The 26,390-nt window shown below is 43.7% G+C and overlaps 1 protein-coding gene across 1 annotated transcript in view; it reads right to left on the reverse strand.

The window, feature by feature from the left end:
- The window catches only part of PEX7 (peroxisomal biogenesis factor 7), a 282,390-nt gene that overhangs the window by 169,604 nt on the left and 86,396 nt on the right, over positions 1-26,390 (reverse strand). The window contains exon 6 of the mRNA XM_069725962.1: positions 25,872-25,978. Within this exon, the coding sequence (XP_069582063.1) occupies positions 25,872-25,978 (107 nt within the window). The remainder of the gene's footprint in view (positions 1-25,871; positions 25,979-26,390) is intronic.

A 26,390-nucleotide genomic window follows, 5' to 3' on the forward strand; every position in this document is an offset into this window, starting at 1 on the left:
ACCGCTGGGCTGTCTGTAGGTAAACCAAATTCTTGTGGTCTCTGAATACTTGTAAAGGAAAGCAAGCCCCCTCCAAAAGATGTCTCCACTCAGAGAAGGCCAACTTCATTGCTAGCAACTCCCTGTCCCCGATGGAATAATTCCTCTCCACTGGTGTGAAGGTCTTGGAAATGAAGAAGGAAGGATGCTTCCAACCTTGAGCATCCTTTTGAAAGAGAACTGCTCCAGCACCAAAGGTAGAGGTATCCACCTCCATTATACGCGGCTTATCTACATCGGGGCGAAGAAGGATGGGAGCGCTAGCAAAATGGGACTTAAAAGAAGTGAAGGCCTTGGAGACCTCCTCAGACCACAATTTGGGATTTGCTTTCTTCTTGGTGAGGGCTACCGAGGGAGCTACCAAAGTTGAGAAATGAGGAATGAACTGGCGATAATAGTTAATGAACCCCATAAAGCGCTGCACCACTTTAAGAGAATGGGGTTCTTGCCAGTCCATCACAGCTTGTAGTTTGGTAGGATCCAGGAAAGGTAAGGACTCCTGCTCAAACACACATTTCTCCAACTTGGCGTAGAGGGAATTAGCTCGTAAGAGGTCGTAGACTTTGCAAACATCTCTCCGGTGGGAGTCAATATCTGGAGAGTAGATGAGGATATCATCCAGATAGACTATGACCGAGGTGGAAAGCATATCCCGGAAGATATCATTTACAAAGTCTTGGAAAACGGCTGGGGCATTACAGAGCCCAAAGGGCATCACTAGATATTCATAGTGCCCATCCCTGGTGTTAAAAGCCGTCTTCCATTCGCCCCCCTCACGGATGCAAATCAGGTTGTAAGCACCCCGCAGATCTAGTTTAGTAAATACCCTTGCTCCCCGAAGCCTATCAAAGAGCTCAGATATCAGGGGTAGGGGATGCTTATTCTTACTGGTTATGGCATTAAGACCCCTGTAGTCTATACATGGACTTAGTTAGCCGTTCTTCTTCTGCACGAAGAAGAACCCAGGCCCTGCAGGTGACACTGACTTCCTAATGAATCAACTTGCCAAATTTTTCTGGATGTACTGTGACATTGCCTTAGTCTCCGGGAGAGATAAGGGATAGACTTGACCCCGGGGAGGCTCAGCACCCTCAGCACCAGGCAAGAGGTCTATGGGACAGTCATAGGGGCGGTGAGGCGGAAGGATCTCCGCAGCCCTTTTGGAGAACACGCCAGCATAGGGCCAATATTGGTTGAGGAGAGAGGATAGATCTGCGGGTACCTCGGTAGTAGCAACCTGAACACCCTCTGACATCTACCTCCACAAGATTCACCCCATCCCAGAATTCTGCCTGTGGACCACTCAATATGAGGACAGTGGTACCGTAGCCAAGGTATCCCTAAAAGGACCATATCAATTCCCTCAGGAATGACGAGCAGAGATATAATCTCCTGATGAGATGGCGACATGGACAGAGTGAAAGGGATGGTCTGGTGGGTTATCTGAGAGGGCAGTGTCGACCCATTCACCACTCGTACGGTAATTCGTTGAGTTAGCATTACCAGGGGAATTGAGTGACGTTGGGTGAAGGCAGAAGACATAAAATTGTCCTCCGCCCCAGAATACACAAAGGCTCTATCGAGTGGAAGAATGAGCCTATAGTAATTGTCCCCTTAAAGGACAATTTGGAGGCAAACGTCGCCGTGTCTAGTGTACCTCCACCTACTACCACTAAACGCTGACGTTTCCTCGACCGGTGGTAACATCTGGTGGCAAGATGTCCTGACTGCTGGCAAACATGACAGACCGTGAGTGCATGAGTGGTCCGGGACTTAGATCCCGCTCGTAACACTTCCATAACCTCATGTGACTCAGGGACAAGGACCGGGGATTTCAAAGGTTTGGCGAAGGTGGGAGCCAGCCGAAACCTCTGCCTACACTGGGCTCACTCTAACCTCTGCTCGTGAAAATGGAGGTCAATTCGAGTGGACACAGTTATTAACTCCTCCAGGCTGACGGGAATCTCCCTGGTGGCCAGAGCGTCCTTCACGTGGTCAGCCAGCCCCCTCCAAAATATAGGGATAAGGGCTTCATCCGACCACTCCAGCTCAGATGCTAGGGTACGGAAGTGGACGGCAAAATGGCTGACCAAGGACGAGCCCTGAGTCATTGCCAACACTTGGAGCGACGTATCATGGGTGACTCGAGGTCCTAAAAAGAACTGTTTCAGAGTGCTCAGGAACAGCGGAACACTCTGCACCACATAATCGCCACGCTCCCACAGCGGCATAGCCCACTCCAACGTCATGTCCAACAGGAGAGACACTATAAATCCCACCTTTGCCCGCTCTGTGGAGAAACGTGCGGCCAGAAGCTCGAGACGTATAGAGCACTGGCTCACGAAACCCCCAACAAGATTTACTATCTCTAGAAAATTTCTCTGGCAGCGGGAGGCGAGAAAGAGTTGGAACAGGGGTGGCAGTGGACAAGGTTGCTGCAGCCACCCTAGCAGCCTGAACAGCAACTGCGGTAACATCCACTGCTGAGGTTGAGAGCTCGAGAGCTGCCAATCTACCCTCCATCTGCTGAATGCATTGCAAAGGTAGCTGTTTAACCACCATTTACTAGCCAGACCTTGGCACTAGTAATATGTTAGGGTTTGGCGGAAAGCATCAAATATATATTTATAGAGTAATAGGTGCGTTCGCAATCCGAGGTCCACCGTGCAGGAGTAAAACCCGCTGCTAGTAACTGATAGTACTATATGAAGGTATAAGTGAACTCTGTTACTTCACAGAGTCACTAAAGACAAGAAAACGCTGTGCCCTGTTAACCTCACAGAGGAACACAGCTACCAAATAGAGCGAACAGTGGTCATGCAGTCAGAATAGCACACGCAAAACTCCTCACCGGAGGTGCCAGTATTCTAGGGGCTTATTTTAGCCGGGTCCTGAATCCACTCACACAAAACTCCTCAGCGGAGGTGCCAGTATTCTAGGGGTTTATTTCAGCCGAATCCTGAAACCACATACAGTACAGACCAAAAGCTTGGACACACCTTCTCATTTAAAGATTTTTCTGTATGTTCATGACTATGAAAATTGTACATCCACAATGAAAGCATCAAAACTATGAATTAACACAACACAAAAAAGTGTGAAAAAACTGAAATTATGTCTTATATTCTAGGTTCTTTAATGTAGCCAGCTTTTGCTTTGATGTCTGCTTTGCACACTCTTGGCATTCTCTTGAGCTTCAAGAGGTAGTCACCGGGAATGGTTATAATTTCACAGGTGTGCCCTGTCAGAATTAATAAGTGGGATTTCTTGCCTTATAAATGGGGTTGGGACCATAAGTTGTGATGTGCAGAAGTCTGGTGGATACACAGCTGATAGTCCTACTGAATAGACTGTTAGAATTTGTTTTATGGCAAGAAAAAAGCAGCTAAGTAAAGAAAAATGAGTGGCCATCATGACTTTAAGAAATGACGGTCAGTCAGTCCGAAAAATTGGGAAAACTTTGAAAGTGTCCCCAAGTGCAGTGGCAAAAACCCTCAAGCGCAACAAAGAAACTGGCTCACATGAGAACCACCCCAGGAAAGGAAGACCAAGAGTCACCACTGCTTCTGAGCATAAGTTTATCCGAGTCACCAGCCTCAGAAATCGCAGGTTATCAGCAGCTCAGATTAGAGACCAGGTCAATGCCACACAGAGTTCTAGCAGCAGACACATCTCTACAACAACTGTTAAGAAGAGACTTTGTGCAGCAGGCCTTCATACTAAAATAGCTGCTAGGAAACCACTGCTTAAGGACAGGAAACAAGCAGAAGAGACTTGTTTGGGCTAAAGAACACAAGGAATGGACATTAGACCAGTGGATATCTATGCTTTGGTCTGATGAGTCCAAATTTGAGATCTTTGGTTACAACCATGATGTCTTTGTGCGACGAAGAAAAGGTGAACGGATGGACTCTACATGCCTGGTTCCCACCGTGAAGCATGGAGGAGGTGTGATGGTGTGGGGGTGCATTGCTGGTGACACTTTTGGGGATTTATTCAAAATTGACGGCATACTGAACCAGAATGGTACCACAGCATCTTGCAGCGGCAAGATATTCCATCCAGTTTGCATTTAGTTGGACCATCATTTATTTTTCAACAGGACAATGACCCCAAACACACCTCCAGGCTGTGTAAGGGCTATTTGACCAAGAAGGAGAGTGATGGGGTGCTACGCCAGATGACCTGGCCTCCACAGTCACTAGACATGAACCCAATCGAGATGGTTTGGGGTGAGATGGACCGCAGAGTGAAGGCAAAAGGGCCAACAAGTGCTAAGCATCTCTGGGAACTCCTTCAAAATTGTTGGAAGACCATTCTCAGTGACTACCTCTTGAAGCTCATCAAGAGAATGACAAGAGTGTGCAAAAGCAGTCATCAAAGCAAAAGGTGGCTACTTTGAAGACTCTAGAATATAAGACATAATTTCAGTTGTTTCACACTTTTTTGTTAGATATATAAATTCCACATGTGTTAATTCATAGTTTTGATGCCTTCAGTCTGAATGTACAATTTTCATAGTCATGAAAATACAGAAAAATCTTTAAATGAGAAGGAGTGTCCAAACTTTTGGTCTATACTGTACATATGACCACACTGGCGCAGAACACATAACTTAGTTGATACTAGCACATGGCTGTGCGGCCATGCAAACCTCTTATAGCTGCAGCAACTACAGGACCTTCCTAGAGGACCAATGGGAGCTGCTACAGTACCTGAGCCACTTCAGGACATTCCTAGAGGACCAATGGGAGCTGCTGTAGTACCTGAGCATGATAACCCCGACCTCCAATGAGAGGAGTTACCCTGGGCATGCTCAGAAGGGGAAAAACAGGACTAAGTCCCAGAGGCGTCTGCTCGCCGCTGACCAGTACTGGCTACAATGGCTGAGCCTGGAAAGGCAGCAGTAACCATCCGCACCGTATCAGGCTGAGCCAGACGCTGGGACTGACGTCTCCGCTGAGCAGGCTCCACTGCGGCTGGAGAAGAATGGGAGACCGCAGCGGAGATGGTTCGAGATTCCCCCTGTGCAGAGGCAGGAACTCGACCCCTAACAGAGTTTGCTTAAAAAAATAAAAAAAAACACATGAAGGACTCCCAGACTATGAGAAACAAGATTGTCTAGTCTGATGAGACTAAGATAGACCTTTTCGGTGATAATTCTAAGCAGTATGTGTGGGGAAAACCAGGCACTGCTCATCGCCTGCCCAATACAATCCCAACAATGAAATGATGGTGACAGCATCATGCTATGGGGGGTGTTTTTCAGCTGCAGGAATAGGACGACTGGTTGTCATTGAAGGAAACATGAATGCGGCCAAGTACAGGGGTATCCTGGAAAAAACCTCTTCCAGAGTGCTCTGGACCTCAGACTTGGCCGGAGGTTCACCTTCCAACAAGACAATGACCCTAATCACACAGCTAAAATAACAAAGGAGTGGCTTCAGAACTACTCTGTGACCATTCTTGACTGGCCCAGGCAGACCCCTGACCTACACCCAATTGAGCATCTCTGTAGAGACCTGAAAATGTCTGTCCACCAACATTCACCATCCAACCTGACGGAACTGGAGAGGATCTGCAAGGAAGAATGGCAAAGGATCCCCAAATCCAGGTGTGTAAAAACTTGCATCATTACCAAGAACACTCATGGCTGTACTAGTCCAAAAGGGTGCTTCTACTAAGTACTGAGCAAAGGGTCTGAATACTTATGACCATGTTCCAAAGTCTGGAATGAATCATTAGCATAATGAAATAAAAGTCTATTTCATCACATCTAGACAGCAACTATGAGGCATACAGGTAAGACTAGATTAACATTTCTATTTCCTGTATGGCCATAGTAATAGCTGTAAAATGTCCCAGAGGGTGGAAGATTCCCTTTAAACTACAAAGAGCGGCAGAACATCGTCTGTAATAATGTTTAAATATGGAAAACTAGATGGTGGCCCGATTCTAACGCATCGGGTTTTCTAGAATATGCATGTCCACGTAGTATATTGCCCAGTGACGTAGTATATTGCCCAGCGACGTAGTATATTGCCCAGTGACGTAGTATATTGCACACACAGTGACGTAGTATACAGCACAGAGCCACGTAGTATATTGCACAGTGACGTAGTATACAGCACAGAACCACGTAGTATATTGCCCAGCCACGTAGTATATTGCCCAGTCACGTAGTATATTGCCCAGCCACGTAGTATATTGCCCAGCCACGTAGTATATAGCCCAGCTACGTAGTATACAGCAGATCCACGTAGTATATTGCCCAGTGACGTAGTATATTGCACAGTGACGTAGTATATTGCAGAGCCACGTAACATATTGCCCAGCCACGTAGTATATTGCCCAGTCACGTAGTATATTGCCCATTCACGTAGTATATTGCCCAGTCACGTAGTATATTGCACAGCAACGTAGTAGATTGCACAGAGCCACATAATATATTGCCCAGCCACGTAGTATATTGCCCAGTCACGTAGTATATTGCCCATTCACGTAGTATATTGCCCAGCCACGTAGTATATTGCCCAGCTACGTAGTATATTGCTCAGCCACGTAGTATATTGCCCAGCCACGTAGTATATAGCCCAGCTACGTAGTATACAGCAGATCCACGTAGTATATTGCCCAGCCACGTAGTATATTGCACAGTGACGTAGTATATTGCAGAGCCACGTAACATATTGCCCAGCCACGTAGTATATTGCCCAGTCACGTAGTATATTGCCCATTCACGTAGTATATTGCCCAGTCACGTAGTATATTGCACAGCAACGTAGTAGATTGCACAGAGCCACATAATATATTGCCCAGCCACGTAGTATATTGCCCAGTCACGTAGTATATTGCCCAGTCACGTAGTATATTGCCCATTCACGTAGTATATTGCCCAGCCACGTAGTATATTGCCCAGCTACGTAGTATATTGCTCAGCCACGTAGTATATTGCCCAGCCATGTAGTATATTGCCCAGCCACGTAGTATATTGCCCAACCACGTAGTATACAGCACAGAGCCAGGTAGTATATTGCACAGCGAAGTAGTATATTGCCCAGTGAAGTAGTATACAGCACAGAGCCACGTAGTATATTGCACAGGGACGTAGTATATTGCCCAGTAAAAAAACAAAGAAAAAGGAGACATACACAAACCGAGGATCACCTAAAAGGAGATTATGTGAGTATGATATAAATTTATTGTAGTCAAAAAAACAGGACACAGCACACGATAAAACATTTAAAAACCATAATGATACATCCCCAAAAAAAGGGGAATACCCCCCAAGACCGGAAGCAGGCAAATATGAAAATACACAATACAAAATATGCTGAAACAGATGTGTACAAATATGAAACAAATAGAAATAGGCGCATACAGAACATATGCAGCTGCTCAAAATGCAGGATGATAATATGTTGCCCTAAAGGCGTACGGTTGTTATGGCCATAACAAAATAAAGAAAAATTAAAGCTCACAAAATAATAATAGACCTACTCCCTAAACCAAAATATTATACGCAGAGCAGGTATGTAATGCCCAAACCTAGTGGACTGCAGAGCGAATATATCAAGGCCTGCTAATAAAAGGTGCAAAAATATAATACCTGTCCACAGGCAATGACTAGATAGAAAGAGGGAAATATACACATACCATCTTATAATAGATCAAACAGATACTAATACATACATATATAAATATATACCCTATATCCTACGAGTCCGATAAATAAATAAAATACTATGTGCAAACCATTGCCAGGCTGTAGTAGTGTGGGAAGGGGACAATGCCTGAACCACACAAACTACAAATGAAGTGTTTATAATCCTGCAAATACAGGTCATACACGTGTCATATCTGCCTATAACAATAACTGAATGGGGGCAAAAAAAGCCCAACGCATGTCGCCACAGCGTGGCTTCGTCAGGAGCCAGGATCCTTGCTCCTGACGAAGCCACGCTGTGGCGACACGCGTTGGGCTTTTTTTGCCCCCCCTTGACCGGTGCCATGCCGTTTCAGCGCTACCTTTAGCCTATAGGCAGGTTGTATTTGGCGTTCTTAGCTCTCCCATGCCCTCATTTGTGCGCACCTGTATGCCTCTTCCTCTTTCCATTCAGTTATTGTTATAGGCAGATATGACACGTGTATGACCTGTATTTGCAGGATTATAAACACTTCATTTGTAGTTTATGTGGTTCAGGCATTGTCCCCTTCCCACACTACTACAGCCTGGCAATGGTTTGCACATAGTATTTTATTTATTTATCGGACTCGTAGGATATACGGTATATATTTATATATGTATGTATTAGTATCTGTTTGATCTATTATAAGATGGTATGTGTATATTTCCCTCTTTCTATCTAGTCATTGCCTGTGGACAGGTATTATATTTTTGCACCTTTTATTAGCAGGCCTTGATATATTCGCTCTGCAGTCCACTAGGTTTGGGCATTACATACCTGCTCTGCGTATAATATTTTGGTTTAGGGAGTAGGTCTATTATTATTTTGTGAGCTTTAATTTTTCTTTATTTTGTTATGGCCATAACAACCGTACGCCTTTAGGGCAACATATTATCATCCTGCATTTTGAGCAGCTGTATATGTTCTGTATGCGCCTATTTCTATTTGTTTCATATTTGTACACATCTGTTTCAGCATATTTTGTATTGTGTATTTTCATATTTGCCTGCTTCCGATCTTGGGGGGTATTCCCCTTTTTTTGGGGATGTATCATTATGGTTTTTAAATGTTTTTATCGTGTGCTGTGTCCTGTTTTTTTGACTACAATAAATTTATATCATACTCACATAATCTCCTTTTAGGTGATCCTCGGTTTGTGTATGTCTCCTTTTTCTTTGTTTTTTTACAGTACTCTTTTTGGACATACACCGGGTTGATCCCAGTTTGATATTTGCATGATGGTGCCCTCCACCCCTCCCTTCTAGTGCTGTAGTATATTGCCCAGTCACGTAGTATATTGCAAAGCGACGTAGTATATTGCCCAGCGACGTAGTATACAGCACAGAGCCACGTAGTATATTGCACAGCGACGTTGTATATTGCCCAGTGACGTAGTATACAGCACAGAGCCACAAAGTATATTGCACAGTGACGTAGTATATTGCCCATCCACGTATGTCACAGGTTAAAAAATAAAAAATAAACATACTCACCTTCGGATCCGTGGGCCCATTGTAGTTGTAACATACTCACCATCGGATCTAGCACAGGCGATGAGCGCGCGGCTGCCGCCATCTTCCGTTCCCAGGATGCATTGCGAAATTACCCAGATGACTTAGTGGTCTCGCGATGCCGCTAAGTCTTCTGGCTAATTTCGCAATGCATCGCCGGGAACGGAAGATGGCGGCCGGCTCTGCGGACAACGGAGGGTGAGTATAACAGGTTTTTTTTGTTTTTTATTATTTTTAACATTAGATTTTTTACTATTGATGCCGCATAGGCAGCATCAATAGTAAAAAGTTGAGGACACACAGGGTTAATAGCGGCGGTAACGGATTGCGTTACCCGCGGCATAACGCGGTCCGTTACCGCCGGCATTAACCCTGTGTTAGCGGTGGCTGGAGGGGAGTATGCGGGCGTGGGCCACTGACTGCGGGGAGTAAGGAGCGGCCATTTTCTTCCGGACTGTGCCAGTCGCTGATTGGTCGTGGCTTTTTTTCCGCGACCAATCAGCGACTTGGATTTCCTTGACAGACAGAGGCCGCGACCAATGAATATCCGTGACAGACAGAAGGACAGACGGAAGTGACCCTTAGACAATTATATAGTAGATATGTCAACTCAATCCGCACAGATAATTAACCTCACTGATTTTTATCTTCACTACCCGTTCAGAGGGCTCATTTAATTTTTTTCTCATATTAGGTCTATTTTCCAAACAAAAAAATAAAGGAAAAGAAATTGGCCCAAACTATACAGTATAGACCAAAAGTTTGGACACACCTTCTCTTTTAAAGATTTTTCTGCATTTTCATGCCTATAAAAATTGTACATTCACACTGAAGGCATCAAAACTAAGAATTAACACATGTGGAATTATATACTTAACAAAAAAGTGTGAAACAACTGAAATTATGTCTTCTATTCTAGGTTCTTCAAAGTATCCACCTTTTGCTTTGATGACTGCTTTGCACACTCCTGGCATTCTCCTGATGAGCTTCAAGAGGTAGTCACCGTCTTCCAACAATCTTGAAGGAGTTCCCAGAGATGCTTAGCATTTGTTGGCCCTTTTGCCTTCACTCTGCGGTCCAGCTCACCCCAAACCATCTCGATTTGGTTCAGGTCTGGTGGTCATCTGGCGAAGCACCCCATCACTTTCCTTCTTGGTCAAATAGCCCTTACACAGCCTGGAGGTGTGTTTGGGGTCATTGTCCTGTTGAAAAAAAAATGATGGTCCAACTAAACGCAAACCTGATGGAATAGCATGCCGCTGCAAGATGCTGTGGTAGCCATGCTGGTTCAGCATGCCTTCAATTTTGAATAAATCCCCAACAGTGTCACCAGCAAAGTACCCCCACACCATCAGACCTCCTCCTTCATGCTTCATGGAGGGAAAAAGGCATGTAGAGTCCATCCGTTCACCTTTTCTGCGTCGCACAAAGACATGGTGGTTGGAACCAAAAATCTCAAATTTGGACTCATCAGACCAAAGCACAGATTTCCACTGGTCTAATGTCTATTTCGTGTGTTCTTTAGCCCAAACAAGTCTCTTCTGCTTGTTGTCTGTCCTTAGCAGTGGTTTCCTAGCAGCTATTATACCATGAAGGCCTGCTGCACAAAGTCTCCTCTTAGCAGTTGTTGTAGACATGTGTCTGCTGCTAGATCTCTGTGTGGCATTGACCTGGTCTCTAATCTGAGCTGCTGTTAACCTGCGATTTCTGAGGCTGGTGACTCGGATAACCTTATCCTCAGAAGCAGAGGTGACTCTTGGTCTTCCTTTCCTGGGGCGCTCCTCACGTGAGCCAGTTTGTTTGTAGCGCTTGATGGTTTTTGCCACTGCACTTGGGGACACTTTCAAAGTTTGCCCAATTTTTCAGACTGACTGACCTTCATTTCTTAAAGTAATGATGGCCACTCGTTTTTCGCAGCTAACAGTCTATTCAGTAGGACTATCAGCTGTGTATCCACCAGACTTCTGCACAACACAACTGATGGTCCCAACCCCATTTATAAAGCAAGAAATCCCACTTATTAAACCTGACAGGGCACTCCTGTCAATTGAAAACCATTCAGGGTGACTAACTTTTGAAGCTCAGCAAGAGAATGCCAAGAATGTGCGGAGCAGACATCAAAGCAAAAGGTGGCTACTTTGAAGAACATAGAATATAAGACATAATTTCAGTTCTTTCACACTTTTTTGTTAAGTATATAATTCCACATGTGTTAATTCAAAGTTTTGATGCCTTAAGTGTGAATGTACAATTTTCATAGTCATGAAGATACAGAAAAATCTTCAAATGAGGTGTGTCCAAACTTTAGGTCTGTACTGTATATGCATAGCTGAGTGAAAAAGGTCATTTTTTAAGGAACAATCAGACACCTGAAAGGCATTAGCCTTAAAGGGAATCTGTGACCCACCCAGAGCATTTTTAAGTCAAAGAGCCACCTTCAGCAGCACTAAGGCTGCATTTTGTGAAGGTGTCTCGTATGTTTAGCATCCCTAGGAATGCTGAAATCACGTTTATAAATTTCGCACCATACCTCTTGATTCAGGGAGGTATGATTTCTCCCTGACTCAAGCGCCTCGCAGCTGTCCACCATCCCACTGGGCGCCGCCTTCTCTCTGTCTTGTGCCGTCACCAGCACTCTGCAATGATTTCTTGGGCATGCACCTTGCGCGCTGCCCTGGAAGTTACATCAAGTGATGTAAGTAGATCGAGCCTGCGCACAGCGGAGGCCCCAGATCCAGCCCCGCAATGTTATGATGTATTCACACTGCGGGGCTGGGAATCTGGCGCCTGCGCAGTGGAGCGGGTCAACGCGCTCCATTGAAGATAGTGCTCAAGTCTCACAAGACTTCGGCCCTATCTTCAATGGAGCACGGTGACCCGCTCCACTGCGCAGGTGCCAGATTCCCAGCCCCGCAGTGTGAATACATCATAACACATTAAGGGGCGGGATCTGGGGCCTCAGCTACACAAAGGCGCCGGTGATGTCACAACAGAGGAGGCAGTGCACCGGAGGACACAGGGGGATGATTGACGTCTCGGAGGCAGTTGACACCGGGGGGAGAAGACATACCTCTGGGACTCAATAGAGGCATGGCGCGAAACTTATAAAAGTGATTATTTCAGAATTCCTAGGGATGCTAAACATAAGAGCCACCTTCACAGAATGCAGCCTTAGTGCTGCTGAAAGTGGCTCTTTTACTTAAAAATGCCCAGGGGGTGACAGGTTTCCTTTTAAAGGTTTCAAGAAACTCTGATACTACTAGCAAGCTCTATGCTTACGAACATATTCTTAGGGCCTGAAAAAAGACAATAGGACACGCCGTGCACAAAAAAAATTGACAAAATTGAGTTCTGCCCATGCTTGTTTATCATTCATCATGAGCCTCAAGTAGAAGTTATTAATATAATAACTTTAGATTTTAAAAGCCTAAAAATGAAATGAAGCAGCTGGACCTGAATTATCCTTTTTATTAAATATCAAAGTCTTATTACATAGTGCTTCTTAACCATTAAAGCAAATATTGCTTTTTGACCTAACATTTCACCAAAACTTCATTCAAATCAAGTTTTAATGATAAAATTTCCCTCCAGACAGCACTGTAAAAGGTCAGAGCTAAAATCTCTCACTTTATCAATAAGGCTTTGTTTCTTAACTACTAAAAGAAGCATTTTGGGAAATGGTTCATTTGGTTTGCGGCACTTATATGTGGCCGATGCAGTGAAAGTTATGTGCCATTTCTTCTCTTGCGTAAACTGATTGCAAATGGAAAGTGTAATGGAAAGGCTGAGAGAGTCTATCCGTACAAAATGACTGTTCAAGCCAACCTCAGCACCTTGCAAGAGACAAAACCCTAATAAAAATCATAATTTTGGTTTGCCAGAAAGTATGTATACATAGTAGTGACGGTTGGCACTCACTGCCGAAGCAGCGTTATGGTGGCCACCACAATCACAGTGATCGGGAGAACACAGGAGAAACAACAAAAACTCTGCATGTGTAAAGGACCCAATACACGCCTTAGGATAAATAGTATCTAAATAATCTCACCTAATATGCTAGTGAGAACTGTAAGTGGAAATAATCTTGAAAAATTGTGGAAAAGTCTACTGGTCTTGGTATGGAAGTATGCAGAGCCAAGGTGCTGAGTTCTATGTGCTGTCCTTGCATAATCCTGGAATCTCCTTGGGTATCCTGTGTGTAGCAGTGATGGTAGCTTCCAGAATGTTACGGCCGGTAGTGTCCCTGATTACCACTTGTTCACGTTACATGTCATACCCCATGTCATCTCCAGGAACATGCATGTGTTACCAGGAACACTGCGAGCCAGAGAGCACTGGAAACAACCATCACTGCTACACCCTGGACACCGGAGATTCCAAGATTAAGCAGGGACAGTGTACCAACCCTGCAACTTTGCACTGCGTTCTCCCAAGTTATGCCCAGCAGACTTTCTCCACAGGAGAAGCTGTCACTCTCATATTAGTCGAGACTATTCAGACACCTATTTATCCCAAGGTGCGTCATTTGTCAGTTTTGCTGTATATGCTATATACTCACGGTCACTGTGTTTTTTTTGTCTACTATAATCAGCACTTCTGCAATTCCTATTATTTTCATCTTCCGAATCGATACAACATACAGAGGTCTTACAAGTATGGTGTAGGTATAAAGATAAAAATCTAATTAAATAAACTGCTGTACTAGGTATAGTGTCCCTTATAACTGAGCTGCTGTGCCTGTGTAAATAATGAAAAAGTGGACCAAACAAAAGCCTCAGTGTCATCATTCTGCTGATCAACAAGAATCCAGTACAAGGCAAACAACCAACAAAGAACAAATAATAGCTTTAATCCTTTCACCTTGAAGCCTGTTTTCACCTTCCTGACCAGGTCAATTTTTACAATTCTGCCCACTGTCACTTTATGTGGTCATAACTCTGGAACGCTTCAATAGATGCCACGGATTCGGAGATAGTTTTCTCATAATATATTGTACCTCATGATAGTGGTAAAATTCCAGTTATAAGACTTGCATTTATTTGGGAAAAAATGGGAAATTTAGAGAAAATTTTGCAATTTTCAAACTTTTAATTTTTATACCCTTAGGAGAAAATGGACCATACAATTTGTTGTGCAATTTTTCCTGACTACACCGAAACCCCATATGTGGGGGAAATCAAAATTTTCCTTTAGACCTATTTTTTTTTATTTTCGCAAGGGTAATAGGAGAAAATGGACCATACAATTTGTTGTGCAATTTTTCCTGACTACACCGATACCCCATATGTGGGGGAAATCTACTGTTTGGGCGCATGTCAGGGCTTGAAATAAAAAGGTCATTTGACTTTTTAAATGAAAACATTTGCTGGCATAATTAGCAGACGCCATGTCATGTTTGGAGAGCCCCTTATGTGACTAAACAGTGGAAACCCCCAATAAGTTACCCATTTTGGAAACTACACCCCTTAGGGAACTTATCTAGATGTGTATTGAGCACCTTGAACCCACAAGTGCTTCACAGAAGTTTATAAAGTAGAGCCACGGGAAAGAAAAAAAAAAAAAAAAATCACATTTTTCCTAAATAAATCGTTTCCGAATTTTGCATTTTCATAAGGGCAACAGGAGAAATTGCACCATACAGTTTGTTTTGCAATTTCTCATGAGTATGCCGATACCATATGTGTGGGGAAATAGTACTGTTTGGGCGCACGGCAGGGCTCGGCAGGGAAGGAGCACCGTTTGACCTTTTGAATGTAAAATTTGCTGGAATAATTAGAGGATGCCATGTTGCGTTTGGAGATCCAATGATGTGCCTAAACAGTGAAAAAAAACACAAGTGAAACCATTTTTTTGGAAACTAGACCCCTTTGAGAACTTATCTAGATGTACCGTATATACTCGCGTATAAGCTGAGATTTTAGCCCATTTTTGGGGGCTCAAAGTCCCCCTCTCGGCTTATACTTGAGTCATACACGGGGGTCGGCAGGGGAGGGGGAGCAGGGGCTGTGTAATTATACTTACCTGCTCCCGGCGCGGTCCGTGGACGTCCCTGCTTCTTCCAGCGCTGCAGATTCTTCCTGTACTGAGCGGTCGCATGGTACCGCTCATTACAGTAATGAATATGCGGCTCCACCTCCCATAGAGGTGGAGCCGCATATTCATTACTGTAATGAGCGGTAACTGTGACCGCTCAATACAGGAAGAAGATGCAGCGGTGGAAGAAGCAAGGACACAGCGCCAGGAGCAGGTAAGTATACAGGGAGGGGGAGCGCAGCGCTGCGCGATATTTACCTCTCCTCTTTCCAGTACGGCTCCGTCTTCAGCGTCCTCTGGCTGTGACGCTCAGGTCAGAGGGCGCGGTGACGTAGTCAGTGCGCGCCCTCTGCTGAACGTCAGTGCCGAAGACAGAGCCGCACGAGGAGCAGGTAACTATTGAAAGTGCCGGGGTTCCTGAGCGAAGAGAGGTGAGTATGTGATTTTTTTTTTATCGCAGAAAAAGCATATGGGGCAAGTGACTATACGGAGCATCTTATGGGGCCATAACACTTGTGCAGCACTATATGGGACAAGTGACTGTACGGAGCATCTTACGGGGCCATAACACTTGTGCAGCACTATATGGGACAAGTGACTGTACGGAGCATCTTATGGGGCCATAACACTTGTGCAGCACAATATGGGGCAAGTGGCTGTATGGAGCATCTTATGGGGCCATAACACTTGTGCTGCACTATATGGAGCAAGTGGCTGTGCGGAGCATCTTATGGGGCCATAACACTTGTGCAGCACTATATGGGACAAGTGACTGTATGGAGCATCTTACGGGGCCATAACACTTGTGCAGCACTATATGGGGCAAGTGGCTGTACGGAGCATCTTATGGGGCCATAACACTTGTGCAGCACTATATGGAGCAAGTGGCTGTACGGAGCATCTTATGGGGCCATAACACTTGTGCAGCACTACATGGGGCAAGTGACTGTACGGAGCATCTTATGGGGCCATAACGCTTGTGCAGCACTATATGGGGCAAGTGGCTGTATGGAGCATCTTATGGAGTCATAACGATTGTGCAGCACTATATAGGGCAAATATCTCTATGGAGCATCTTATGGGGCCCTTATTACCCTTTATGCAGGATTATATGGGGCATATTTAATATGGAGCATCTAATGGGGCCCATCAAACTTTATGGAGCATTATATGGGGCTCCTGATTCAATATGGATATTCAAAAACACTTAACCTACTGATGTCTCGATTAATTTTACGTTTATTGGTATCTATTTTTACTTTTGAAATTCACCGGTAGCTGCTGCATTTTCCACCCTAGGCTTATACTCGAGTCATTAAGTTTTCCCAGTTTTTTGTGGCAAAATTAGGGGGGTTGGCTTATTCTCAGGTCAGCTTAAACTCGAGTATATACGGTATATTGAGCACCTTGAACCCACAGGGGTTTCACAGACATTTAGAACATTAAACCATAAATAAAATAAAAAAAACAACACATTTTTCCCACAAAAATCTTGCATTTCAACAAGGGTAACAGGAGAAAATGGACCCCAAAATTTGTTGTGCAATTTCTCCTAAGCAGAACCCCGCTATGAGTGACCCCATTTTACAAACTAAAACTCTCAATTAATTCATCTAGGGGTGCAGTAATTATATTGACATCACAGGTGTGTCACACAATTTTATACCATTGGGCAGTGAAGAAAAAATAATTTACATTTTTACCACTAAGATTGTGTGTTAGCCCTAATTATTATATTTTCATACTGCGAAATGGGTAAAAATTACACCAAAATTTGTTCCACAATTTCTGCTGAATGTAGAAAAACCCTATATGTGGCTGTACAGTACTGCTTAGCCATATGGAGAGACTTTGGAGGAACGGAGCACTATTTGCCTCCTGGAGCGCAGATTTTCCTAGAATAGTTTGCAGATTCCACACAAAGAACCACTAAGTGCTAAAAAAGCAGGATCCCCCCTCAAGTGACAACATTTTGGAAATTATAACCCCTTGGAAATGTATCTACATATCTAGTGAAGATTTTGACTCCATGGGTGTTTTCCAGAAACAAGCAGTAGTGGGTGTTGCTGAGTGAAAATTCCAGACTGCCATTGTAGTGACCAGTACGTTGCGGTCACCAGTACGTTATCCACCTGTAAATAAGGTGGGCTCTCATCACTACAGAAATGGCAAACAAGTGGCAGCTGAATGTTGTTTAGGCACACTAGGACTCAGAAGGGAGAGCGCATTTGGATTTGGGAGCAGACTTTGCTGAATTTTTTGGGGGGAGCAAGGAGCCATTAAGCTTTTCCAGAGCCTTTGTACTACCAGAAACATGGAAGCCTACTATAATTCCGTTAACAGATGATAGAGCTGAGTGGGAACTTTCTTTTTTGTGGATTGAGTTAAAGCTTTTATTGGGAATATCTTATATAACATTTGGAATCACATTTATCCGGGCCTCTATGCTGAACACTTAATTTGTGGTTTCCATGTAAATCTGTGAGTGATGTGGCAGATGAAATCCCCGAGGGATCTATTCACTATAATGAGGCAGCAGAGTTACTGTGGACTCTGTCTGGCCTCTGTTCAGCGGTGTCCTTTTCAGAGGTGCACAAAACTGTGGCCGACGACACTTTTATGGAATCCTAAAGGACACCCGTGGCTGTTAGAGGCATATGAGAGCTGATCAGATCAGCTATCATGTGGAGGGAAAGTTGCGGGCTCTTCACCAGAGAACGCGTCAAAGACAGGGACATGACGGATGACGTACGTATACGTCATACGTATACGTCATGGTTCGTGAAAACTCCAGGAACAACTCTTTAAAGGCTAAATATCACAGTATATGATGCCACGCTTGGGGGGAAAATATCCGAGGTGTCTAAGTCAAGAATAAACTGGTGGATCTGATTCCCAACTTCAATCATTAAGCTGGATATTACTCGTGAATAAAAAAACATAATGCCTGGTGTGCTAAAGAATTACAATGATAAAAGCCACCCCTTAATGTTCTGCAAATGACATAGGTATATGCGGTGTTAGCGCTTACCCTAATTGTGGTGAATGTCCGCCCGTGTCATAAGATCCACGGAGTTTCGTTTGGCTGTGCGGTAATAAATATGCAGGGGGTTGGATATAGGTTGCTTCTTGTTAGCGGTAGGAAGTGGGGAGCACCTCAGCTGTGCAACACCAGAGGAGCCCCGGCCGAAGGCGTCCATGGATACAGCCGAAAAAATGGCTGCGAGTATCTACTCGCTTGTGCTCAGGTGTGACGTCACAAAGCTACGGAGCGGCGTTAGGACCAAAAAGGGGTAACCAACGCGTTTCGAAGGTAAACAACCTTCTTCATCAGGGTTAATGCTCGTAATCTGGTCTCCTCTATATATACTTCCCTCTACAGAGCAGAGCGATTCAGGGGTGGGGACACAAGCGCTGCCATGAAGTAAATATAGAGGAGGCCAGATTACGGGCATTAACCCTGATCTCATCTCGGCCAGTACAATAGGAGCTGTGGAGGGGGCTGTAGAAGGGCAACAACCCAGCAGCAGGACCGCTACCTCAGCCTTTGTGCAAGGAGGATCAGGAGGAGCACTTCCAGAGCCCTGCAAAATGGCCTCCAGCAGGCCACAAATGTGCATGTGTCTGCACAAACGGTTAGAAACCAACTCCATGAATATGGTCTGAGTGCCCGATGTCCACAGATGGGGGTTGTGCTCACAGCCCAACACCATGCAGGACGATTGGCATTTGCCACAGAACGCCAGGATTGGCAAATTCGCCACTAGCGCCCTGTGCTCTTCACAGATGAAAGCAGGTTCACACTGAGTGCATGTGACAGAGTCTGGAGACGCCATGGAGAGCAATCTGCTGCCTGCAACATCCTCCAACATGACCGGTTTGGCAGTGGATCTTTAATGGTGTGGGGTGGCATTTCTTTGGAGGGCTGCACAGCCCTCCTTGTGCTCGCCAGAGGTAGCCTGACTGCCATTAGGTACCGAGATGAGATCCTCAGACCACTTGTGAGACCATATGCTGGTGCGGTTGGCCCTGGGTTCCTCCTAATGCAGGACAATGCCAGACCTCATGTGGCTGGAGTGTGCCGGCAGTTTCTGCAAGATGAAGGCACTGAAGTTATGGACTGGCTCGCCTGTTCCCCAGACCTGTATCCTATTGAACACATCTGGAACATCATGTCTCGCACCATCCACCGTCACGTTGCACCACAGAAAGTCCAGGAGTTGGCGGATGCTTTAGTCCAGGTCTGGGAGGAGATCCCTAAGGAGACTATCCACCACCTCATCAGGAGCATGCCCAGGCTTTGTAGGAAGGTCATAAAGGCACATGGAGGCAACATACACACAACTGAACATCATTTCCTTGTCTTGAGGCATTTCCACTGAAGTTGGATCAGCCTGTAATTTAATTTTCCACTTTGATTTTGAGTATCATTCCAAATCCAGACCTCCATGGGATATTCAATTTGATTTACATTGATCATTGTTATGTTTTATTGTTCTCAACACATTCCACTATGTAATGAATAAAGCTTTGCAACTGAAATATTTCATTCAGTGATATCTAGGATGTGGTATTTTGTGTTACCTTTATTTTTTTGAGCAGAAAATAATACCGGCACCAGTTAATATATAAAAATTCCCTGTAAGGATGAATAGACATCTCATGTGTAGAGCTACAGCGGGCTAATCTTAATGAGTAATATTGAAGATAAAAAGATGCGGCACTCACCAGTTCAAATAAATGTGAAAAAGTCCTTTATTACATTCCTTGGGATTAGGACTAAAACATGATGTGCAGGTTACAAATGTATACAGGGAAAGGCAGAGTGGACCTCTATTTTTTTTCTTCTTCAATATATATACGGAGCTGCGTTCCCCCAAATCGCCGCACATACAGCTCTAGCAAAAACTAAGAGACCGCCACAACAAAACCCTGTCATGGGCAGCCCATTCTCCAGACCTGAACCCTTAAATTTTTGAGCTAGAAACAGTGTGAAAGACTGGTGGCAAGCATGCCAAGAGGCATGAAAGCTGTGATTAAAAATCATGGTCATTCCACAATATATTGATTTCTGAACTATTCCTGAGATAAAACATTAGCATTGTTGTTTCTAAATGATGATGAACTTGTTTTATTTGCATTATTTGAGGTCTGAAAGCACTGTTGTTGTTTTTTTTAACCATTTCTCCTTTTCAGAAAAAAAAACTAAATTTATTGCTACGTTCAGCAGAAATAGTCTGACAAATTTTGGTGCCATTTGTTAAATCTCGAGATAAAATGTAATTTTTGTTGTAAAAATTTTATTATTTTGTTTTGACCGCCCAATGGTTTAAGGTCCTGTGACACACTCGTGGTTTCAATATGATCACTGCACCCTTAGATAAATTCATTGAGAGGTGTAGTTTGTAAAATGAGGTCACTTATGGGGGGTTCTGCTGTTCTGGCACTTCAGAAGATCTGTCAATGTGACAAGGCACCCTCAAATGATTCTAGCAAAATGTGAACTACAACATGGCATTCCCCTTCGAAGCTTTGCACTGTGCCTCCAAAGTAGTTTTCAACCACATATAAAGTATTGGTACAATCAGGAGAAATTGTGTAAGATATTTTAAGCTCCATTTTCTATTATTATTCCTTCTGAAAACTTGAGGCCAAAGTTACATTTTAGTGGAAAAATGGTAATTTTCCATAGACTCAGCCCGATGTTATACAATTCTGTGAATCGCTTGAGGGTTAAAAATCCTCAATAGAACGCTAGATGAATTTCTCAAGACGCATAGTTTCCAAAATAGGGTCACTTGTAAGTATTTTTGCCGTTTTGGAATGTCAGGGGCATTCGCAATCTATTCCAGCCAGAATTAAACTGGCTCTCCATTCCTTCCGAGCCAAGCCGTGTGCCCAAACAGATGTTTTCCACCTTATGTGTGGAATCTGTGTACTGAGGTCCAATTGGACAAATTGTAAGGTCCATTTCCTCCTGTTAGCCTTGTGAAAATAAAAAAAATTAGGGCTGAAGTACTTTTTTTGTGAGAAATATGTATTTTTTTTCATTTTCATGGCACAACAACATAAAATTCAGTGACCCACCTGTGGGTTCAAGGTGCTCACAACATCTCTACATAAGTTCCTCAAGCAGTCTAGCTTCCAAATTGGGGTCACTTGTGGGGGTGTGGCATTGTTTGGACACATTGGGGGCTCTGCAAATGCGACATGGCGTCTGCTATCTATTCCAGCCAACTTTGCATTCTTAAAGTCAATTGGCGCTCCATCCCTTCTAAGTCCTGCTGACGCCCACACAGTAGTTTTCCACCACATTTTTGGTATTGGTGTAGTCAGGAGAAATGAAACAACAAATTGCATAGCCCATTTTCTCCTGTTACCCTTGTGAAAATTAGATATTTGGGCCAATAGCAACATTTTTGTGGGAAAAATGTTTTTTTTTTTTTTCATTTTCACAGCCCCACAATATAAAATTCTGTGAAGCACCTAGGGGTTCAAGGGGTTCAAAACACCTCGAGATAAGTTCCTTGAGTGGTCATTTTGTTTCCAAAATGGGGTCACTTGCGGGGGGTTTCCACTGTTTAGTCACATCATGCTCTACAAACACAGCATGGCGTCCGCTATATATTCCAGCTTATTTTGCATTACAAAAGTCAATTGGTGCTCATTCCTTTCAGAGCCCTGCCGTCCGCCCAAACAGTACTTATCCTTCACATATGGGGTATCGGCATAATCTGGAAAAATTGCACAACAAATTATTGGGTCCAAAAATTGGGCTAAAGTAAAATATTTTTGTAAAAAAAAAATTAAAATGTTCATTTTCTCCTTCCAGATTGCATTAATTCCTGAAGGTTTAATAAACTTGTTGAATGTGGTTCTGAGGACTTTGAGGGGTTGTGTATTTAGAATGGTGTCACTGAGGTGCCTATATGATAGAAAATACCCAACAGCCACTTCAAATGTGATGTGGTCCCTAAAATATTGGTTTTGTAAATTTTGTAGGAAAAATAAGAAATTTCTGATCAACTTTTATCCCCTCTAACTTCCTAACAAAAAATTATGATTCAAATATTGTGCTGATGTAAAGTTGACATGTGCGGAATGTTATTTATTAACTATTTTGCGTGACATAACTCTCAGGTTTAAGAGCATAAAATGAAAAGTAGGTTTTCACCAAATTTCTGATATTTTCACAAATAAAAGCAAGCTGTATCGAACAAATTTCACCACTATCATGAAGTACAATATGTTATGCGAAAACAAATCTCAAAAACTAGGATCGGTTGAAGTGTTCCAGAGTTATCTATATATATATATATATATATATATAATTGTCTAAGGGGTACTTCCGTCTGTTTGTCTGTCTGTAACGGAAATCCCGCGTCGCTGATTGCCACAACCAATCAGTGACGGGCACAGTCCGGCCGCGAATTCGCCCTTCCCTACTCCCCTCTAGTCAGTGCCCCCTCCCTACTCCTCTGTCACTGCCCTATAGCAGTCCGTTAAATGGACTGAGTTACACCGCGGCATAGCGCGGTGTAACGCAGTCTGTTAACGCTGCTATTAACCCTGTGTGACCAACTTTTTACTATTGATGCTATCTATGCAGCATCAATAGTAAAAAGATCTAATGTTAAAAATAATAAAAAAATAAAATATCATTATATTCTCACCTTCCGGCTCCTGTCCCGCTCTTCGCGACGCTCCGGTCCCAAGAATGCATTGCGGCAATGACCGAAGATGACGTAGCGGTCTTGCGAGATGATGACGCAGCGGTATCGCGAGACCGCTACATCATCACGTGTTATTGCCGCAATGCATTCTTGGGACCAGAGCGTTGCAGGGAGCACCTTCCGCCTGGACTGGATCCGGGGGCCGCCGGAAGGCGAGTATATAACTATTTTTTATTTTAATTCATTTTTTTAACAGGAATATGGTGCCCACATCGCTATATAATACGTGGGCTGTGTTATATACTATGTCTCTGTGCCATATACTACGTGGGCTGTGCTATATACTACGTGGCTGTGTTATATACTGCATGGGCTGTGTTATATACTACGTGGCTGAGCTATATACTACGTGGGCTGTGCTATATACTACGTGGCCTGTGTTATATACTACATGCGCTGTGCTATATACTACGTGGGCTGTGTTATATACTACATGGCTGTGCTATATACTACGTGCGCTGTGCTATATACTGCGTGGCCTGTGTTGTATACTACGTGGGCTGTGCTATATACTACGTGGGCTGTGTTATATACTTCATGGCATGTGTTATATACTACGTGGCTGCGTTATATACTACATCGCTGTGCTATATACTATGTGGCTGTGCTATATACAGGGTGGAGCGCGGTAATTTGCTTTTTTGCACTGCAAGCTGTGCGGCACTGTCGGTCGAAGAGAGGGGAGAGTGGGTGTGGCTTACAGTGGCTGATGGGAGATTTGTATTCCTCTGCCTTTCAGTTGCCATCATGCAGTGGACACGTGAGGAGAGGTCATTTTGTGTTGAAGCATATTTTTCAAATGCCCACTCGATCATTGCAGTGCAGCGTGCTTTTCGTTTACAATTCGCTGTTCCTCCACGCGGACGTGTTCCTGGACGGCAATCAATTGTAAATTGGGTGAATGCATTCAGAACAGCAGGGAATGTGTCATGTGTACGAAGGGGACCTGAGAGAAGGATTACAACACCACAAAACATCGAGAGAGTTAGAGCAGCAGTACTGCAATCTCCGAAACGCTCTGCTCGGAAGCAATCATTTGCTCTTGGCATTTCAAGACGTTCTCTCCACCGGATTCTTCATGATGAACTGAATTTTCACCCGTATAAAATGTGCGTGGTCCAACATTTGTCAGCATGGGAATATTTGACACGGCGGACCTCTTGTGAAGACATGTTAGCAACGATACCCCGTGACGCAATTGTGTTTTTTTCTGATGAGGCACATTTTCACCTCATTTTCACTGTGTGGTGCGCCATATCACGAGTAGGCATCATTGGTCCTTACTTTTTTCAGGATAATGGTCGTGCCATAACTGTGAACTCCGAACGGTACTTGTCTATGATAAAGGATTATTTTCAGCCGGCTCTTGAGGCAATGGAACTAGAGGATACATGGTTCCAACAGGATGGTGCCACTGCACACACAGCGAGGGTTACCATGAATTGTTTGAGGCAAATGTTTCCTGGACGGCTTATCTCTTTGAGGGGAGATGTGAACTGGCCAGCACGCTCACCAGATTTAGCCCCATGCGATTTTTTCCTTTGGGGTTACCTGAAGTCTAAGGTGTATATCAACCGTCCCAACACCTTGGAAGACCTAAGGAACAATATTGAAGCTGAAATTGGCAGAATACCAGTGGACATGCTTGTTAGAGTTCATGAAAACTTCAGAAAATGTATGCAGCAGTGTGTGGATAGCGAAGGTCGACATTTGCCAGATACACTATTTAAAACCATGTAATTTAAAAATTCCATTACTGTTCAGTATAATTAAAATATAAAATAAATTTTTCTAATGATCATAATTTTTTTATTTCATTCCCAAATCAGCAAATTACCGCGCTCCACCCTGTACTACGTGGCTATGCAATATACTACGTGGCTGGGCAATACACTACATGGCTGTGTTATATACTACGTGGCTGAGCTATATACTACGTGGGCTGTGCTATATACTACATGGCCTGTGTTATATACTACGTGGACTGTGTTATATACTATGTGGGCTGTGTTATATACTGCGTGGGCTGTGCTATATACTACTATACATATTCTAGAATACCCGATGCGTTAAAATCGGGCCACCATCTAGTTACCACAAAGTGACGCAGGTCAAAATTGGAAATATTGGCCTGGTCAGGAAGGTGACAACAGGGTTCTTGGTGAAGGGGTTAAATGCATACAATTTGGGCTAAATATCATTTTAGAAAATTGGTTTTAGTAAAATGTTTTCTCCTATAGCCTCTGTGGCTTGCCGGCTGCAGAATGCATTAACGTGGTTGTCCATGTGAGCTCACATGAGAAAACGGCTTTTCTATTGGGCCAGGCTGATAGACAGGTCTTGTGACATGTTCGTCCACTAGCAGCCATTTTATGGACTGGAGAGCTGTGCATTCTGTGAGGAAAACTACACTAGCAAAAGCAGGAGGAGAACCTGTCATACCATATAATAGTAAGTGCAACAAAATCCTGTCCCAAACACATCTGATAAAATAAAGATAAACTAGTTGACCCCATTAACTCATTCTGCAGCAAACAAAAGACAGTGTAATATAGTGGCTATATGAGGGAAACGCTGCAAAATTTTGACTGAAACCCAATTGCAAAAATAATATTTTGCTCACAATACATGCATTTTAAGTAAGTGTAGAATCACACATTTACATAACTAAATATTGGCAATAAATGTACTATTAATTGAACCATAGATTCATAAAAAGTAAATATCACTAACTGAATACTACTTTTTAATCATGTCACAAAGGTTTCCTTTGCAACTATTGTTGAGTGTAGGTAAATGTAGTGCAGAAATAATGAATGAAGCATTTTCACCATTGCAGTATCTAATGAAGGTTAAGTCTGTCTTACCTCATCATATTTGCACCAATCACAACTTAAAATCTCAGCTTGGTGAGCGGGGATGACAAGTTTAGATACAGGAGTTTTCACGTCCCATATTCTCAGAGTCTGGTCTCCTAAAATCAGAATGAGGGGGACATAGTAACACTTGAAACGGTACAAGATTTAGGCTTTGTGCATGGAGAAGTATTGCAGCATAATAGTTTGCTTGCATCAGATAAAAAAAAACATAACTCGTCTCCTGGACAGACCTTGTGCCTGTAATGTCAGCGTTGCGATATCCAACGCCAACATCTCAGGTGATGCACCGGTCTAGTACGTCAGCATGTGGCTCTTTTATCTGGTGCACTGTAGCACGTAGGAAGGGCTTCTCCAATGGTGGACAACCCCTTTAAGTGCAACTATTAGGTAAAATTGCAGCAGATGTGCAATGATTCACCACTCATTGCACTGCAACACAGGTAAGAAAATAAGAAAAACTACGGTAATAAATCACACGTAAAAAGAATAGTGAGACATTCAAAGTTC

This window comes from Ranitomeya imitator, chromosome 5, assembly GCF_032444005.1.
Source record: "Ranitomeya imitator isolate aRanImi1 chromosome 5, aRanImi1.pri, whole genome shotgun sequence".
NCBI classification, from domain to species: Eukaryota; Metazoa; Chordata; class Amphibia; order Anura; family Dendrobatidae; genus Ranitomeya; species Ranitomeya imitator.